This window comes from Schistocerca serialis, chromosome 1 (genome assembly GCF_023864345.2).
Source record: "Schistocerca serialis cubense isolate TAMUIC-IGC-003099 chromosome 1, iqSchSeri2.2, whole genome shotgun sequence".
NCBI lineage: Eukaryota > Metazoa > Arthropoda > Insecta > Orthoptera > Acrididae > Schistocerca > Schistocerca serialis.
In genome coordinates, this window is record NC_064638.1 from 660,923,035 (window position 1) to 660,944,230 (window position 21,196).

General features: G+C 39.5%; 1 protein-coding gene across 1 annotated transcript in view; it reads right to left on the reverse strand.

Moving 5' to 3' along the window:
- The window catches only part of LOC126479488 (uncharacterized), a 59,163-nt gene extending 45,316 nt beyond the window's left edge, over positions 1–13,847 (reverse strand). Inside the window, exon 1 of the mRNA XM_050103789.1 lies at positions 13,621–13,847. Coding sequence (XP_049959746.1) covers positions 13,621–13,765 — 145 coding nt within the window. The 5' untranslated portion in view covers positions 13,766–13,847. The remainder of the gene's footprint in view (positions 1–13,620) is intronic.
- Between the last annotated feature and the right edge of the window lie 7,349 nt (positions 13,848–21,196).

The window sequence follows — 21,196 nt, forward strand, 5'->3', positions numbered from 1 at the left end:
GGTAAGCTTGACTATTCCAAGGAACATATAAAGAATTTCAACAATGTATGGCATACACTTCATTGTCGACAGCTGTCTGATCTAGTTAAGCCCGATCCACACGCAACGATCTGTCTGCGCAGACATCGACGCAGATGTCTGTACATGCAAAAGATTGCTGCAAATGTGGTGTGTTCACACGACACAAACCCCAATCTACTACTCGCCCGCCATCTGTCGGTGTAGAAAAAGCGACTACGCTTTAATTCAGTTATTCTGAAATATAGAAATGGAGCAAGTTCTGTTGTGGTCTGTGTTCGCAACTTGTGTTGCAAAAAACATTCAGACCAACCGCAGGAAACAGAGAAAGCGGTAAAAATGGTGTAGACAGTGGCTGCTAAAGCGAAAGCAGTGTTCTCACGTAAATTTACTGCGAGAGTTGCAGGGCGAACCTAATGACTGGCGAAATTATTTGCGGATGGATGTCGAAACTTATAATTATCTCTTAAAGCTTGTAACCCCTCATATTATGAGAAAAAATACTTGTATGAGAAGAGCAATTTCTCCTCATGAACGGCTGGCGGTAACATTAAGATTCCTAGCAACAGGAAGGAGCTACAAGGATTTGGAATTTTCAACTGCAATATCAAAACAAGCGTTGAGTGAAATAATACCCAACACATGTGAAGCTATTTACGCTGTCCTGAAGGATGAGTCCATGAAGGCAAATCAAGTAAATTAAGTCTGCCAAGTCACAGATGATATTTTTGGTGTTGTAGACGTGTTTGAAACATATTATTAGAGATTATATACCTACATGGCCAATGAGCTATGGTTTACATTGTTTCTGAGTAGGCATTTTCAGTTCGCTACTGTGTAGAAGCAACCCGTTACAAACTTTTGTTACAGGATACAAAACTCCACTCTGAATTCTAGACAGAGTTCGCAACAAATTTTTTTTTTTTTTTAATTACTGTTTCTCTGTTTGCCGAGGCGTCAATTGCCCGCAATTTTTCAATTAGAGCATTGTATGCTGCTGTCTTTTTGTCTCGGTCACTATATTCTTTACTTTTAATCTTACACAAACATGAGTGGTTTCTATATATTTCAATGAATTCACTTACAAACTCTCGAGAACACTGACGAGTATCAGCCATTTTAATGCCCTGTGCGTACAAATACTGAGCAAACAGCTGTTTCGCGCCAGATTTGCGGCGATCTCCTGTCCACACGCTCCAACTTGTCTGCGCAGATGTGGTTTGAACCCACAGATTTGAGAGGTTTCGCTCAAACCTCCAACTCCAACTTCCAGGTTTGCACACACCTCAGGTTGGTGCAAATCTTCTGTCCACACGCAACAATCTGTCTGTGCAGATGTGATGTGCGCAGACAGACCGTTGTGTGTGGACGGGCCTTAAGTGTGTTGACTGCGACTGAAAATGGAGAAAACTGTTTTGTGCTGTTACTGAACATTTTCATTTGAAGATTTTGACTGTCGCACAAATCAAAACAGAATTGGATGAAGTTCATGTGGCCTTTGCACCATCATTGAAGACCATTTACTTTTGGATTAATGACTTTAAACAAGGTTGGACAAGCACCTAAGACTAAGGGTGCTCTGGCTGTCCAATTGAGGTCATCACAAAGGAATCCATTGACAAAATCCAGGGTATTATAAGCAAAGTCCACATAATAAAATTTCATGATGTTGCTGGGCCTGTCGGCATCTCAACTGAGTGAGTGCAAATATCTTGCATGTAGAATTAGTTTTGGAGAAACTGTCCGAGGTGTGTGCCCCGATTGCTCACAGTCGACCAAAAGCGTATTGGGCAAAACATTTCACCACACTGTCTGGCAGTGTTTGATTGCAGACTGACAGACTTTTTGCGCCAGTTTGTGGCTTTTGATGAAACCTGGATCCATCATTATGCAACAGAGTCAAAGTGGTGGTCAAAACAATGGACAAAGGTTGGTGAAAGTGCACTGAAGAAGGCAATGACCATTTTGACAGCTGGTAAAGTGATGGCCACTGTTTTTTGGGATTCCCAAGGAATAACCCTCATAGAGTACTTGGAAAAAGGCAGAACCATAACTGCACCCTTTTCTGCTTAATTGTTGGATCGTGTGAAACTTGTGTTGGCTGAAAAAAGACCGAGGTTGGCACACACAGGATAATGCACCACCTCACACATCAGTGACAACAATGGCGAAAATGCGTGACTTGGGCTTTGAATTGGTTCCTCATCGACCCTGTTTACGAGACTCAGACGTAGTCCCCCTCTTCCCTATGATACCTTGGCTTCTGGGAAGAAATTTAAATCAAATGAGAGAGTGATAGTTGCAGTCAAAGAGTATTTTGCAGAGTCTGACAGAATGTATTTTTCCGATGGCATAAAAAAGCTGGAGGATTACTGGACCAAGTGTATATCTATCAAAGGAGACTTATGTCGAGAAGTAAGGTGATTTGTTTACAAAACATTTTTATTGATTTTTAGCAGATTTATCAATAACTCTCATACATCATACATTTCTTAAACAAAAGAATTCTACCCAATAGCTGAAAAAAAAGCACAGGTCACACCCGTCTACAAGTGGGTAGCACAAGTGATTCAGGAAACTGCCATTTACTATCTTTCACATGCAGCCACTGTTGGAGCCTAAAACACGTTCAGAGCACAAAAGTAAGCAAGCATCCTGAACACAATTATATCCTCTATGCCAACCAGTGTATATTGCAAAAACAATTATCATGCGAAACTCAATATGTGCTTTTCTCACATGACATCTGGAAAGCCATGGATCAAGGCAGCCGGGTAGATGCAGTATTTCTTTACATCTGATAAGCATTTACTCGATATCACAACAACGCTTATAGTGGAAAGTATGATTGTACGGGGGTATCGAGTGAACTTGTGGATGGATTGGAATTAATAGCAGGACACAGCAGGCATACCCCAGAAATGTGTGCTGACAATATTAATAGAAACCTCAGACTTTTCACACAGATGAGCTATCTATAAAAGCCATGCAAATATTCAATCAAATCTGGATTTCAATGCGGCAGAAAGAATGGAAACTTGCTTAAATTTTCAGAAATATGAAACTGTGCACTTCAAAAAAAAAAAAAAAAAAAAAAAAAAAACATATTACCCTATGGCTACAACATCGACAATTCACAATTGGAATCAGCCAACTTGTATGAATACTTGGGTGTAACAATTCATAGGGGTATGAAATGGATTGATTATACAGACCCATTCATAGGTAAAGCAGCTGGTAGGCTTCGGTTCACTGGTAGGACGCTAAGAAAATGCTATCAATCAAATAAGGAGATTGCTTACAAATCACTTGTGCGACACATCCTAGAATATTGCTCTTAAGTGTGTGGAGCCCATATTAAATAATTAAATTGGACTAATGGGCAACACAAATGTATGCTTAAAAAAGAGGCAACACAAATGGTTAAAGGTTTGTCTGACCAATGGGAAGTGTCACAGACGCGCTGAAAGACCTGAACAAGTAGACACTCGAAGATAGACAAAAACTGTCCCATGAAACTTTACTAACAAAGTTTCAAGAATTAGGTAGGAGTGAGGAATCTAGGAATATGTTTCAACCACCACATAGATAGTAAAACATAATTAAACTAATTGCAACACTAACAAAGGCATCTATGCAGTCATTCTTCCCATGCTCCATATGTGAATGGAACCGGAAGAAATTCTAATAAGTGGTAAAATTGAAGTAACTTTGTCATGTACATTACAATATTTTGCAGAATATAAATGTATTTGCAAGAACTGAGCATATATAAATTTAATATATTGTGCATTAATACTCAGAGAAATCTATTACTGTTCAATTATTCTACTGATAATAAACCATAGTAAACTGTAACAACTGCAATGTATGTATAAATAACACTGCAGGGTGACTAAAAATGGAATGACAACACGAACATAGTCATAGGAAAACACCAGGCTTAGATACAATGCAAAATTTTTAAGGAAATACATTTTTCCTCATGAGAATTGGCTTACAAAACACTGTTTGACTGATTCTTTAACACATCTGTCACACGGGCAAAGGTGGACACAGGACAGGTTCATGCGAGACGCTGTCTGACCACTAGGGGCCAAACATTCCACTAGGCATAACACAGTATATAATGCTGTACTGAGCATTAATTAGCATTTCTTGATTGGGTTGACACCAGTTTACAGAAAATCAGCCACATCATCTTCAACATCTTTGTAACTTTACACGCCATTGAAAAATACACTGCATTACACAGAACGGAGTGGGTGCCTGAAACGCCAGCGGCAGAAAGTACAGGAGAGGCACTGTGAACCACACAACTGTAGTGTTCAAATTTGCGAGTCCAGGAAGAATCAGGCAACATTATCTTCAGTAATTTATAGCTAGCTCAAATTATCTGGACCTTCCACCATTTTATCCCATTAAATTACATTGTAACAGATTCTACAGTAGTGACGATTAGACAGCGCTGTACTTTTGGTGAAAATATGTTTCTAAAATTTTGAAATGTGACCATCAAAAGAGATACCTCCTGTATGTTGCAATAATTTGTAAAGCCTAATATACACTGCTCTACAACAATTACGAACGAGCTAGTCAGTGAAAACGAATGAAAGTGCAGGAGCTTGTGCCACAGGTCACCCAATTGTACACAGAAAGTTGAATGGCATCTGCCCTCATCAGGGCAGCAAAACTATAGAGGCAAATGGGGCTGGCCCCACAATATGAAGCAGTTGAAGGAATGAGAAAAGACTGTGTGTGTGTGTGTGTGTGTGTGTGTGTGTGTGTGTGTGTGTAAACTGGTAAGCAGTCCTTCAGTACAACATTGCCTGGAGCAAACATCTGGACAATTTCACATGCGAAAGAATCATCAGGAATCTGAAAGGAGGACAAAGTGTGATGAATGTAACCCAGAAGTTTCGTGTTACTCACAAACTCATTTCATGTGCACAAGAAGCATTCCAAACCATGGGTAATGCCACCCGAGGGAGAGGAGGTGGTTGACCGTGGTCAACTACAGCTGCAGATGATCACTACAGCATGCAACAGGCACACTGAAAGCCATGTCAAACAGTGGGTACAATTGCAACCACATTTAATGAGACTGCAAGGCATGCAATGTCATGCTCCACAGTGGCACAGCTACTACAGGGAGACAGTTTCCTCACCTGATGTCCAGTATGTAGTGTTCTACGAACACCCACACATCGGCACTACCTTTTGCGATGGAGCCAAGAGCACGAAGACTGGGGTCGCAAGTTCTTCTTGGATGGCATCTGATTCAGTATCAGTATTGACTCTTAATGTAACCTAATATGGCAAGAGGTGGGAACACTTAATATGCCCAGGAACATTGTCCAACATGGGGTTGGGTTGGGTTGTTTGTGAGAAGAGAGCAAACTGCGAGGTCATCAGTCTCGTCGGATCAGGGAAGGACGGGGAAGGAAGTCGGCTGTGCCCTTTCAGAGGAACCATCCCGGCATTTGCCTGGAGCGATTTAGGGAAATCACAGAAAACCTAAATCAGGATGGCCGGACACGGGATTGAACCATCGTCCTCCCGAATGCGAGTCCAGTGTTGTCCAACATGACTTGTTTTGGTGGTCAAGAGGTTATGGTGTGGGGAAGCATAATGCTGCACGAGCATACTGACCTCCAAATCTTTGAATGTGGTGTACTCGCTGGTCAATGGTATTGTGACACTGCACTCCTCCCCTTGTGCGCTTTTTCAGGGGTGCATTTGCATTCGGTCCTGACCTCATTTTTATGGACAACAATGCATGACCACATTGAAATGAACAGGTGGAGAAGCTCTTGGAACAAGAGGATATTTGGCAAGTGGACTGGCCTGGCCATTCCCCCATTTAAAATTTGCGTTGGGACATACTGCAGTATGCTCACATGCACCAACGACCAACCAGCAGTTGTCAACCAGTGCTGGTGGAAGAACAACTCCTTACCAAAACTATGGCCACCATTGCAGAGCATGCACTGCTGTCTGTGGTGTTCACGCACCTTATTAAAAACCATGTCCTGCCTTTTGTAATGTCCTTGGGACCATCATAAAAGCAGTGATTTCAAAGTAATTGAATAAAAGTGCCATGTCTGTTCCTCTCACTGCATATTTCTTTCAGGTACCTTCTTACTACACCTAGAAATTCATTCTAGGTATGGTCCAAGTTTTATCAAGCTATGTTACTTGCCAGTGACGCATTATGCAAAATTTACTTTTGTCCTTCAGTTCTGCACACCAGTGTAGATGTGCTCATAAGAGTTATGTTGAAATCGTTTACTTTTTCTTTTGGGTAAATTAATGGAGGACACACTAATATGACAGAATCTACTTCCAAAAATCATTCAGTCACCAATTATGACCACAATGCAAGGATCACTTTTAAGTATTAGGGTTCAAGATATCTCTCCGATATCCATTTCTCAGAAAGATGTAGAATTCTATGCCAATGGCCTACATCTGAACAAGGTCTCCCCACATCCCTCTTCAATTTTGTTGAAAATTTTACAGGATGTATGCATGTATGAGTATTATATAATGTAATGTGGATGGATATGTGTGTGTGTGTGTGTGTGTGTGTGTGTGTGTGTGTGTGTGTGTGTGTGCGCGCGAGTGTATACCCGTCCTTTTTTCCCCCTAAGGTAAGTCTTTCCGCTCCCAGGATTGGAATGACTCCTTACTCTCTCCTTTAAAACCCACATCCTTTCGTCTTTCCCTCTCCTTCCCTCTTTCCTGACGAAGCAACCGTTGGTTGCGAAAGCTAGAATTTTGTGTGTATATTTGTGTTTGTTTGTGTGTCTATCGACGGGCCAGTGCTTTCGTTTGGTAAGTCACATCATCTTTGTTTTTAGATATATTTTTCCCAAGTGGAATGTTTCCCTCTATTATATTCATATGTAATTACAGTTTGATAAGTAGTATGGCAGAGCCACTAGCTACGCCCTTGTAAATACCAGGTTTTCCATATCAGAATGGATATGAATAACTCACCAAGTTTGCATTACTGTTCCTCTGAGTACAGCAGGTTTATCGCAATTTGCTGTCAAAGTAGCTCATAAATCTTGTCATGACAAATTTGGTTCTTGTTTTGACATACCATATCTTATGACAATGACTTTCTGATGCTGGTTTTAAACTCGTTTTCAGCCAACCCCTTGTCATAAGCCTGTGCAAGTGGCATCCTGATTACTCAAATAATTACTGAATTATCAAAGACTGAAGTCAATTCAAAAAAATTAATTATCAGTTTTGTCTGATTTTCAAAAGGCTATATCTCACAAGGGTCCCATAAGAGTTGACTTTTCTTTGCTCCATTGAAAAGATATTTTGTTTCATGAGAACAAGTTTGTTTTATTCATGAGCCAAACCAGTTCAAAGACAATAAAGAAGTTAAAAAACTGCTTTGACTGCTATTATGAACATAGAATGAATGGACTTTTTGAATGCTGTAGGCACATTTGAAAAATTATGTAAAAATCTGTTAAATTTGTTATTGGTTATCTTTGATTTTCTTAAAATAAAAATTAATTTACTAAGACTTAAAGTTTCAGAAATGTTTATCTGTTCATTTAGATTATTTCTGTGTTATTTTGGAATTCATCACAACGCTTTTCACCATCTACGAACATGCTAGCTTTTTACATGAATGTATTCGCATTTTTACATTTAAATATCAAAAACGAAATCAAGTGCAAGTTGAAATCAAACAGTAACTTCATGGATCTTGAAGGCAACATATCAATACAGTGTAGCATAGATTTTGCAGATAATTCTGCATGTCACCTTCTTTCTGAGACACCAAACTCCTGCATAATTCCTTTTATATAGTCCAACTCTGAGATGGCAATGCCAAAATCTGCACTTTTTCTAACTGCTTTGACAATTGCATCATTGCTTTCAGTTCTTTAATCAACAGCCAATGATCTAAGCATTTAGTACAGGCCTTACTTGTACTGGGTGTTTGAAAATCTTTTGGATCAAAGCCCCCAGCAGCAACGGAAATAAGGAAGCCTCCGATTCCACCCGTCTGCTTTGACCCACATGTTACAAATACGGTGGAAACGACCATCCACTACGATTCCAATATGCCCCTATGACGTCATTACGTAAACATGACAACAGGAAAATACATCGAAAAACCAACACACACACACATTCCACAAAAAACCAAACCAAACTAATGGGACAAGCGTGGGAAATTGGGGGTTTTTGGGTGGGGACAAACTAAATACAAACAAATTTAGACACACACCACCAAACCAAACCACACAAAACGACAATACAGAACTCCCCAAATTCCACTAAACTCAATATCCTCTGGAATTGGACACTTCCCTTGACCTGTATAGCTCAACAGCAGTTCCCGATGCCAGAACACCCAAAGCCACAACCACACATTGGAATCGAAAACTTCCCTTCAACTACATACCTACAAACCAACACACGATACCAAATCACCAATACCACAAACCACACAACTCAAAACCACCCCACCAGCCACAACAACACATAACAAATACACTTAAAAAAAGAAATCTCAATCACACACTGCAACACAACAAAAGCTGCAACAAAATAGATCTTCCACAACTAACTCAAAAACCCCCACCCCTCCTCACAAACACTACCAACAACTAAACACCCCCCCTCCCTGAAGCCGCACCCACCCACCCAAACCACCCTAACTAACCACATTCAGCCTGTACATCTTACTAATAGCCCTTAAAACAAACCCGAAAAAAACAACAGCCCTTAGGGATGCTCTTCCGCCAACAGCACTCATCTAAATGAGACCGAAGGTTAGAAGAGCGCCTCTTCCCCCTTCCAAGAACTGACTTAACGGCCCCCCACATCCCCTCTATGGTATTCATACAAGCCCCAGTCTCATAATTTTTAAACTCTAAACTGGTTCACTACTAAATGATTGTACCCCCTCTCACCCAACCCCCTATTAGAAGAAAAAGCATCAGAAACTACAGCAGAACCCAGTTCTATAGGCTCCTCAATTAACCCCACTAATTCCCCCTTAGTCCGCCCCTCCACAACACTAAAAACACATTCCGAACACCCACCCCCCAATACAACAGCCCCCCCCCCCCCACACCCGGACACCAACCACAGACTTACCCCTCCCATACTTCCTTTTCCCAAACTGTGACTCGTCCACATCTACCACTACCCCAGGCCCACCCAACTTACCCCTGTAGTTAATGAACTAACACATTTCACGACAAAACGAAAACCAGTCAAGCATGCTCCTCTCACTCACACCAGTCTCATGCGCACAAAAACTGTGAGAGAATTCATAACAAAAGTAGTACGTCAACAATGCATCTCGAGCATGCCCAACCTAGACTTCTCGAGCCAGGAACCACGAAGTATGGAGCGCCGTAGATTACCACCGCCACATATAACAGTCCCTAGTCCAAGACACCGCAACTTTTGCCAATTTCTTGTCATGACCACAAAAAGCACACTTCACAACCGCTGCCAACAAACCAAACAGCTGCAGAAATTTAATCAACTCCATCGGACTTGTCCCCATCTCAGCATGCAAACGCACACTGTTAATTTTATCAGTCATATCCATACCTAACAAGAGCAGCAACAATTTACTCAAATTAACACACGACCTACATCGAACAGGACTACAATAACTTTCACACAACAAACACTAAATTGTTAACTCACTGAAAACAATTCCTCTCCACACACAGGCAAAACCAGAACCACCCTGAACAAGCAGTAACACCAAACTGAACCCAACACACCGCACAACACAAAACCCCTAAACACACCACCAGAGGGCACAACGAACAGCAAAACACATTGACACCTACTAACACGCCACACTCACAAACCAAACTCCGCGCCGTCGTGACGTCACACACTGCAACAGTCTTACGTCACGGGTCAAAGCCGATGGGTGGGACCGGACACTTCAGTCAACTCGCAGCAACTATGTTATGTGCAATTGCTTCTTGAGTTTCACTTGCTTTCTTTTTGCATAACCTCTGGCATCCCTCATTGACATCCACTGAAATTCCACTAGAGAGATCCCAATTGCAGCTAGGCTTGTGCTGACTGGTTCTGGTTGATGTAGTTCCTCTGCCTCATCTCTTGTGTAGCTGACTTCTGTTGCAAAAGCTTTCTTTTTACTGCAAAGTGTTTTCAAAATATATTTTTAACTTTGTTCTTTGTGGTAGCTTTCAAATGATCAGCTGATTCCAACGTAACAACCCATAAGCCCTTTTTCACAGAATGGTTCTTTAGGTGACGTGCAGAATTATCTGTAACACCGATGTTACACTACATTGAAATGTTGCCTTGAACATTCATCAAGTTACCGTGTAATTCTAACTCCCACTTTACAATGGTACAAAGAACAATCAAATCCAAGAAGATCCTTTTGAGCTACAGTCTTTTGAAAATCAGACAAAAATTATGACTTTTAAAACCGACATTAATTTTCAATGACTCAATAATTATTTGAGTAATCAAGATGCCACTTGCAAGCTTTATGATGTACTGGCTGATTGCAAATGAAAAAAAGCAGAATCAGAAAGTCATTCTATTATAAGATAAAAGCTGCCAAAATGTGATCTAAATTTATGAGCTATTTTGACAGGAAGGTGTGATAAATCTGATGTATACCAGGCACATTTTCAGCAACTAGGCTGTTATACCTACAATACTGAGCAGAACCACTAAGTTTCAGTGTAGGAGTCCCTTTGGACCCTGGTCAACGGTAAATCAAACTTTATTTATTCATATCTGTCACAACTCGAAAAAACTGGCCTGGCTAGTGGCCCTACCATACTACTTATCAGACTGCACAGCTTTATGCAAAACCTATGTACATCCTCAAAAAATTTCATAAAAAAATGCAGAAGATCGAGTGGGAACCCTTAGGCCACTCGACAGGAAATGACCCAATTTTGTTTTTAGAAGATGTCAAACTCGAAACCTTGACAAAACAAAGTGGTTTTGGAGCACACTTTCTACCTGTCTATAGCTTGCCTGTGATCACCCTAGTAACCAATTGGTGATTTTAAATTCAGTTTCTTGGATCTAGGTATTTTTGCACACCAGAATAGTAGTTAAGAATGCAGTAAAATTTTGTTGGAATTGACAGGGATGAAGTTGAGTGGTACACAGCCCCCGAGTACGCAACGATGGTGTAACCAGTGTCACCACTTGGAAGATAAGAAGTACAAACACACAAGAAGCTCATTACCTCAGCTTGTGCACGACAGAACATCAGGAACATCAGATTCAACACTCAGACAACACTGCACAGCATAAAGGAATGCTCATAATCCCTAAAGTTAAAGATTAGGCCAGCAAAGAATGCTTAAAAGCTAAGAAATGTGAGCACATTCCATCAACCATATGAGGAATCACATTCCTGACTGCTGTAAAGCCCTTGCCTTCCGTCCAGTCACTCTGAGTTAGGTCAATCCACCAGCATCAATGATATCAATGGAGCGTCAGCTCTACTCTTTGCAAGGATGGCCTACTGAGTACAATAACAAGCCTACAGCCACCGTCAGCTTGGAGTACACTGCTAAAAGTCCACAGCCGTCTGGCTGTGAAAGGAACTTCAACCCTGCCTATCACACCTGTGACTACCCTAATATGAGGGTCAGGCCATTGTTCCATGGATGAAGAACCGATCTGCCTGTCTGCAAGCTGTTCAACTTGGAATCAGCGTAGCTGAGCCGCAACTCTGGCAGTATGAGTATGGCCTTACCAGCTGTATGCTGACACTACCTCTTAGGCTGTCCTTTGTGTCACTGGTGGGTATTCCATCCACACGCCATCTTGGCAACTGACAATAATGACGTGCAGATTTCTTGGCCTGAGCCTAAAAGCAGTTTAAGTCATGAGAGCACTGAGGCTCCAACATTCGTCCAGAGCTATGACAGGCTGTTGCGTCGCACTGGCCGCCATATCCTCCTGCTATGTGGCCATAGCACTGACTTAAGGCAATCCCAGGGCCTGCAGCAGCAGATTTATCATCAAGTGCTGATGTGTATCCTGCATCTTTGTGCAATGTGGGCTCAGCACACCCGGTGCTAGGCAGCACTAGAAAGAAGACAGTGATTGTAAAACTCTTAGAAATAAATGTCTGCAAACTGAATGTTGTCTCATTAACACCACAGCACATGACAAGACACCTCCATCCACAATCCTACACCAATGTAAAAGGCTGCATCTGGCAGGCTTACAGTATATGTAACAGAAAACATAGGAAAATGTTTAAGAATTTTAACAAGATCAGGTACGGATAGTTGAAGCAGCTGAAAACAGCTGGCTTTAGAACTGCATTAGAGGTGACCTGGATGAAACAGGAGCAGCTACTGAGTGCAAAAATCTGGACTTTTTGGAGATTCTATGGTGTAATGACCAATCTGCTGAGTGTCCTCCTTCAGATCGATACAAAATCTCATACTGGTGTTCCAGTAGTTGCCATAAGATGGAGATATCATTACCATGGCCTACACTCATGCAGAAAACATAAGACAGTCCACCATACAAAGGCAAATCCCTGTGGTTACTAGAGTAAGGAGACACACGAATAGGAAATTAAATTATCAGAGATTCCCATAAAATTGATGTCATTTGTCTGTCTGAACACCATATAACAAAAACAATTGAAAATCTTAATGCAAGTTCTTATAAATTAGTTACCTATTCATGTGCATCCAATATGAATACAGTAGTTGCCACATTCATAACAAAAAGGAATACAAATGCAACAATTTTGAAATCAGTAAAGTCTGTGTAGATCAAGATATAGAAGAATGTGCAATACTTGTTATTGTTACAAGATACAAGTCCCCACTGCATAATTGAGAAATATTGCAAAAAATGGATGGGCTGTTGAGTTGTCTGTCAGACAGAAAATCTAGACAAGAAGAGAATAGCAGCTTTTGTGATATGGTGCTACAGAAGAATGGTGAAGATTAGATGGGCAGATCACGTAACTAATGAGGAGGTACTGAATAGAACTGGGGAAAAGAGAAGTTTGCGGGACAACCTGACTAGAAGAAGGGATAGTTAGCTAGGACACATTCTAAGCCATCAAGGTTCAAATGGCTCTGAGCACTATGGGACTCAACTGCTGTGGTCATAAGTCCCCTAGAACTTAGAACTACTTAAACCTAAGTAACCTAAGGACATCACACACATCCATGCCCGAGGCAGGATTCGAACCTGCGACCGTAGCGGTCGTGCGGTTCCGGACTGTAGCGCCTTTAACCGCTCGGCCACTCCGACCGGCCTAAGCCATCAAGGGATCATCAGTTTAGTATTGAAGGAAAGCGTGTGTGTGTGGAGGGGGCGGGGAGGGGCGGTAAAAATCGTAGAGAAAGACCAAGAGATGAACACAGTATGCAGACTCGGAAGGATGTACGTTGCAGTAGTTACTCGGAGATGAAGATGCTTTCACAGGATAGATTAGCATGGAGAGCTGCATCAAACCAATCTCTGGACTGAAGACTACAACAACAACAGGGCACAATTAAGCAAAACTAATTATTAAACATTCCGGAAAATAACATATGTTCCAAGTAATAAACCAAGTACCATTTTCATTTGCATCCGTTTTTACATATGGTTCAAAATACTTCGATACGTTTGCTGTTCCATTTTTTGCAATGTAGCATGGAATATACTGCACTTTGTTGTCTGACTTCATTATGTCACTACTAAAATTTATGTGAAAAGCCATATTAACATACACAAACCTACACCTAGCAACTCAATTACAACCACCACGCTCGTCACATAACTTTACCGCTTTAATTCAAAAACCTGTATCCCAAACCACAAAGATATGTTTGTGTCTCAAGAGAATTAAACTCTTTGTATACTAAAGACGGTAAGTATTGCACGAAATTTCTGATTACGTGTGAAGGGTTGATTATTATACGCGTAAGACTACTATGTCAGAACCTCTGAATTACACTATGTAATATGAGACAAACTAAACAACCTTTGACCATTGTAAATATTTTGCTTGTTGCACACCTAAATAGGTGACATACATTCACTGACCTCAATTGCAAAATTATGTAGTTGTTTTTTCAGCAGCCATTTGATTATTGCACTAGATATATATATTAAGCTGCTGACCGGTACTCTAATTGCTAATCATCCTTATATGTACACCGTTAAAGAGCTCCCCAAACACAACGAACTGTCTGCATAGATAACTGCGCAGGTAACTGTGCAAGAATAAATCCCCACAAATTTCATACATTAACACTATAGAGTTTGAGTCTACTTCTGCCCCCCCCCCCCCCCCCCACCTTCAAGTTGCCACACTGGGAAAATATCAAAATATCCCACAATGAATTTCAAATGGTGGCTTTCACACAAGCCGTCAATGGACCGTCGCGTCCCGCCACTTCACGTCACTGTCAAGGCTTCTCGGGAGGAATGTTCTGACGGTGTCGTCGCCACCTAACATCGGAAATTAACTATTTTCGCACCGTTCACTCGTGTTATCGTAGTGTGTTTGTGTTTTTGTACCTTCTTAGTCTTTATTGTATTAGTTTGCTCTGTTTTCGAGACAAATCGCAAATGTTCCATGACGAATTGAATATTTTTTTCCATTGAGTGCATAACCGAGCTCAGATATCTGAAAGCGAAAAATTAATTAGATTTTACAGCAACAGAATAGAACTGTCGTCTACACTGTGTATAAATAAGAATAAAAGTTGATGAAGCAATTTTCATTAAATAACTTATTCACGTCAAGAGCTTATTTCTAATGAAGGAGAAAAATAAATTGCTTATGACGTATTTAGTCATGTAAGGGAAAAACACGATGGATAAGGTAAACAAGTTTTGCTTAGTCCCCTACAAAAAATTTTTGGGGTGTTTGTGTGTATTAGAGATGGGAAAACTGGTTCATCTTTTGGAACTAGCTCACTGGTTGCCGTTCCTTTTTCAGAACCCTTCGGTTTTACTCATTCACCTTTCCTGTTCCTATCTAATTGTGCACACTACATGGAATTTAGATAAATTTCCTGAGAAAAGATCAGGTACACATAATTATTATTTCTACGTGATCAGTTCATTGATTACCCTTTGTAGGAAGGTTGTTAACTTCCATTTCCTCAGCTAAATGAATCCTTGGAAAGTATCATATTAGCTGGCTGACTTAGGCCAGTGACTACAAGGCAGTAAAGAGAGGTCAGAGTAGGCTGACCAGAAGAACAGATTACTAATCTGTTTACAACTAGTGTGGACCACCACAGCCATCATTCACTTTCAAGGCAAGATCACAATCGTAGCAAGTACAGTGTCTTCATTTTCCGTTCGTGTACAGAAAATAAGTTACACTCGTGTCTGCAATACAGAATAACTGAAAATAAACTGCCATCTGCCAATCCAACATTAAGTTTTCTTTTATAATTTGCAAGTATGTTAATCAGCTATACAGCAAAGTGCCATACTGTCTGTGTGGGAAGTGAAGATTTACTTGGAAATATCAAGACTTCTGACCTGAGATCAGAAAAATTGCATACCAAAATTAGAAGCTTTGTATCTAAAACAGGGACAAATGCACACAAGGCCGTAGAAACTTCCTAAGTGAAAAGAAACAAGACTTTTTTCAAAACCGTCATGGCATAGCATACATCATTGCTATGAAGATTTTGGACACCTGAAGAAGATAACCAGTTTCTGATCACTCACCAGTTGAAATGGGCACCAAGGTTCATGCATGGAATCAGATGTTCGAAAAAGAGAGCTTCGGAGTGAGGACACACAGACATTAATAGAGGAGGGCAAAATGAATATAAAATTCGAAAATTCATTAAATATGTGTTAATGTATTTAAAACATAAGTTTTTTCACACAAACATATTGGAAGATAAAGGGAAATTTAATTTCATCGCCCGTGCAATGCTAATAGTTTTATGTGTATTTCAGAGAGCCGCCGAGTGAGATCACAGGTATTTTCTTCATCTGCTAAAAGAACTTATTTAAGAGGAAATAGTGTCAAATTTAAATATCCTTTGTTTTGTATACTTGCTGTAGTGTCCATTCTCGTCACACAACTGAATATTAGCGTCCCAGTAGCGCTTGTTCTTGAAAAAACTTGTTCTTTAGCTGAAATCCCTATAATCGCACAGACCCGAAAATTTACGTGAGATAAACACAAATAATTCTATTCAAGTTTTCTTCATAATGCAAAATTCGTTTAAAAAGGACTGCTACTAGTTTCATCAATGGCTATTGACGCAATAAAAGTGTAATTAAACATTTCTAAATCGTATTTAACTAACACATTTCATATTGTTTACTAGTTAGATAGACGTGATCTGGGCCCTACTAGTTAGATAGACGTGATCTGGGCCCTACTAGTTAGATAGACGCGATCTAGGCCTAAATTTTACGAGTTACAACCGTTTAAAAACCTTACCAAACACGACTGATAACGTAAATTGTCTAAAAACAAATTAATTACAAGTTCATTCATCTGTCATAGTATCTCTAAATCAGTAAAAAAAAAAAAAAAAACAACCACCGCACATAAAACCTTTGTGTCATTTTTTTGTTTACACACAACCAATCTCGCGTCCTCGACAAATTTAAAACATTCCTTAATCTTAATTATTCTTTCGAAACTGAGCATGAGTGAGAAATGTGGGAGCTGTTATAGGGTAGTGAGTAGAGGGATTTGTTGCCAATCTTGTAGGAAATATTTTCACTTGGGGGGGGGGGGGGGGATGCAGTGGGGAGAATGTTGGGAGAACAGAAGAAGCTCTCTTCTGGAACTGCAGAGTATGCAGTAGGAACATTTTTATTGGGGAACAGGAAAGGAAAATTTGTGTCCTTCAGGCACAGCTGGAGGAAGCAAGGAAGAAACTCATAAGTATCAAAGGAGACAGAGGGGGAGGAGGGTGGTTGGTAACTAGCAGCTGGTAAGAGGATAGGAAGAAAGAGAACTCGATCTGACAGTTTTATCATCAACACAAAAAATAGGTATCTACCACTGCCAGAGTTAAGTGGAGAAGAGCCTCAGGTAGAACGAGGAGCAGGAAATGTGAAGCACATTTCAACCGAGGCCAAGAAGCCTAGGAATGGACAAAGTGTTAGGAAGAAGAAACTGCTGCTGCTAGGTAGTAGCCATGGGCGAGGTGTAGCCCTCACAGGAATGTTTAGGATTAGTGTACAGGCCACCAGTGTCTTCAAGACAAATGCAGGACTAACTCATGTGATAGAGGACCTAGGGTCTTTATGTAAGGACTTTACAAAAGAGGACCATGTAGTGATAGTGGGTGGGGCGGGAAACAGTCTGGACAGGGATGGGGCATATGACATAGGTGGTGACCTGGACAAGATAGCTTCCCTGACTCATAGCATCAATGTACACTTTGCTGAGCTGTTCTGGCGTCATGATCGACCGCACCTTAATGGAGCTGTGAGGCGAATCAACTTGGGGTTAGGGATGGCTCTGAGGACAGCCAACTTTACTCATGTTTCTCTGGTGCCCATCGGGACTATCAACAAATGGGGTTTCACTAGGCATGGCCTAAGCCTAAACAGGACTGGGGAGGGAAGATTGGTACAGCTGATTCATGAAAGAATAGGGGCTGGATCTCGAGCCCACATGGTCAGATACCAGTAGTCATAGTTAGGAAAAGTAGGTCTTTTTTAGGATAAATCCAGACAACAGGTTCCCCTGCCTAAAGAGTATCTCCAGCACTTTAAAAAAACTTAAACAATAACTCACAAGACCATTGAAAAGAGGAACATGGGGCATTTCACAGACTTAACAATCCTCTATCAAACATGCAACCAATAAAAAATAAAATACAACTATTAGAACTTGAGCTCCAATCTTTGAACTGCACAGTAGTTTTTATTACTGAGCACTGGTGAAGAGAGACAGAAATCCAACATGTAGTATTATCACTGTATGAAAAGGCAAACTCTTATTGCAAAATTACTTCAAGGGGAGGAGGATCATGCATTTATAGCAGAAAAGGAACACAGTTCAAATCAAGACATGATCTCAGTACCGTAAGTGAAGAGAAACACTTTGAAATATCAGCTATTGAATTAACAGGGCTTGAAATCACCAAGAAATTAATCATTTTGTGTGTGTATATATCTGCCAGTGGTAGTGTGGACACTTTTTTCAATAAGTTAACAGAAGTTCTAGATAAAGTCTCAAATACAAAAGTCAACATAATTCTGTGTGGGGACATTAACCACAACACTAACATCATAAATGAATCCAGCAGCACCTACACAAACATCCCTCAAAGTTTTGGCATGTCCCTATTGGTCAATAGTGCAACAAGGGTTACCAAAACGACTTCATCAGTAATTGACCATATGGCCACAAATATGGACAGGGAAAAATGTGATGTAGCTGTAAAAGATCGCGGACTATCAGATCATCTCTGTCAAATAACAACAGTAAAGTCAGGCATCGAATCATTCCCTAAACTATGAGCCTATAAATGACATCTATCAGAAATCAAAATAAAAGATTTTTCAAAAGAACTAGAAAAACAAAGCTTGGATGAAGTGTATAAGGAAACCAATGTGAAAATGAAATTCTCTAAAATCTCTGCATTGTTTAAATTCAACTTTGGAAAGGCATTTACAAAAGTATGCATGTCTGTATCAAGTCCTCCAAAACATTTAAACACATCAGTTCCATGAAAAAGATTTGCAATGATCCCGAATTCTTAAATTTCTATCGTAGATACAAAAAGATCTATAGGAAGGTGCTGGTTGCTGCAAAAAAGTCATTTAATGACAAAATAATATATAATGCAGAGAATAAAAGCAAAGCATCCTGGGATGTTATAAAAAAGGAAATGGGGAGAGGCAAACAAACGCATAATAACTTACTGCTAAAGGAGGGGAATAAAGTAATAAATGATCCACAGCACTTAGCAAACTATGCAAACGAGCAATTTTCAAGTATTGCAGATAAGTTACAGCAAAAATTCCCCAAAAGAAACTTAACACCTGTAAATAATGATGCACTAAATTCAATGATGTTACTGCTAACCACAGAGAATGAAGTCAATTACAGATTAATGGATTACCTGAATAAATACAACCTTTTAAGCGAATCACAGTTTGGTTTCCGAAATGGTAAAAATACAGAGTCAGCCATAGTAGAATTCACAACAGTTGTAGTTGATGCTCTTGATTAAGATGAGTGTGCCACAGGCATATTTTTGGATCTTTCTAAGGCGTTTGATACAGTCGACCACAAGATTCTATTAAATAAATTAGAAGCATTAGGAATAAGAGGCGTAGCTAACAACTGGTTTCGATCATACCTATCAGATAGGGTACAAAGAGTAGAGGAAACACATACTTCATAAAAGTTCTAAACACTTAGTAAAACACTTACTAGAAAAAAATACATTAATATATGGGTTCTGTGAAGTAGCATATTAGGACTAATAGTGTTCCTAATATGCATCAATGACTTTCCCAGTAGTGTCACTCATAGTGAAAAAATCCTCTTCGCTGATCCCCAGCAATATTATAGTCACTGAGAAAACAAGAGAAAGCAAATGAAACTCTCAAGGAAGTTTATGATTGGTCAATAAGTAATAAAGTGACATTGAAGATAAAGAAAACTAATGCCATGAATTTCAGTTTGAAGAGGAAAAATGACCATGTCAAATTAAACATAGATCCCACCTCTATAGACTGTGTAAGAAATTCAAAATTTATAGGAATGAATATTGATTCTTAGTTGAAGTGGTGTAAACACACAAAGGTACTTGCAAACCGAAAGTCATCAGCATGTTATGCCCTTAGAATGCTATCATCAGTGTCTTTTAGTTACATATTATTCATATGTACACTCAATTCTTAACTATGGAATTCTTTTTTGGGGAACAAATGCACAAAACATGAACACCATTTTCAAACTCCAGAAAAGAGCCATAAGAATATTAACCAAAAATACTAGTCGAGCTCATTGCAAAGATCTGTTCAGAACACTGGGGATTTTAACTGCTCCATGTGAATACATTTACCAGTCAGTTGTACACATCAAAAATAACATTGGCAATTACTGCACAAACAGCTCTGTCCATGACCATGCAACAAGAGATAGACTCAACTTACATTTAGCAACAAAAAATAAACATAAAACTCAAAACAGCATTTCTACCAAGGAATAAAACTGTACAATTAATTCCCAAAAGAGATGAAATAAATTGCCAAAATACACTTATTTAAAAATGCAGCTAAAAATACTTGTTATGCATTACATTTTGTACATTGAAGGATTACTTAACTAAAAAAGATTAGGGATTTGATAAAAATGTTATAGAAATAAATATTAATAATAATGTGAGTGTGTCAGTAGTGAGTGAAGTGTTATGAGACAATGTGAGTATAGTGTGTGCAGTGTCTGATAGTGAGATATGAGCGAACAATGTGGCATTACATTATTTAATAAGTTATTTGTAAATGAAGTAATGTATACCAGGAGTAAATCTAATGATTGTTTCTAACTCAAAGTCTGTAAATATATGTGTAAAAGAATTAGCATATTGTAAATTGATCTAGATTTGTAAATACTTTGACATGTCCTATATCCTTGTAAAAAAGATATCTACAGATGAATAAAGCTACTACTACTGCTGCTACTAGTCATTTAACTTACTATGTAGAAGGACAGAAAACGCTTGTCCATGAATCTCACACTGGCTAGATAAATCTTGAGTTTCTTTTACAATATAATAAAATATGACCGCTTTTAGAGTTGTGTGCGTATTGACTAAAAACTTTTTGGGAAAAGATCTCTTGTTTCTACCTTTCTGGTAGAAGATGTATGAAATAATTATATTGATAGTTATTATAAATAACTGCAAACTCTCTTCTCAAAGAAGCATCACATGAACTATTTTTCCATGCTCCAAGGGGATCCATCATGCAAAGTGGTGGGCAAAAGCTGTATATGTATTGAAAAAGTTTCTATTTCATGATGAAATCAGAACATCAATATTGATACCCCACATGTAGTTTTCGAAATACTGAAAAATCGTTTGCCCTTTCTGTCTCCTGTTCTGTCTTCTTAATCTTCTAAACCAAAAATGCAATTGGTCAATACACAAAATCGTTAAGCAGAACCAATAGACGAAAATTTATAAAGACTCAA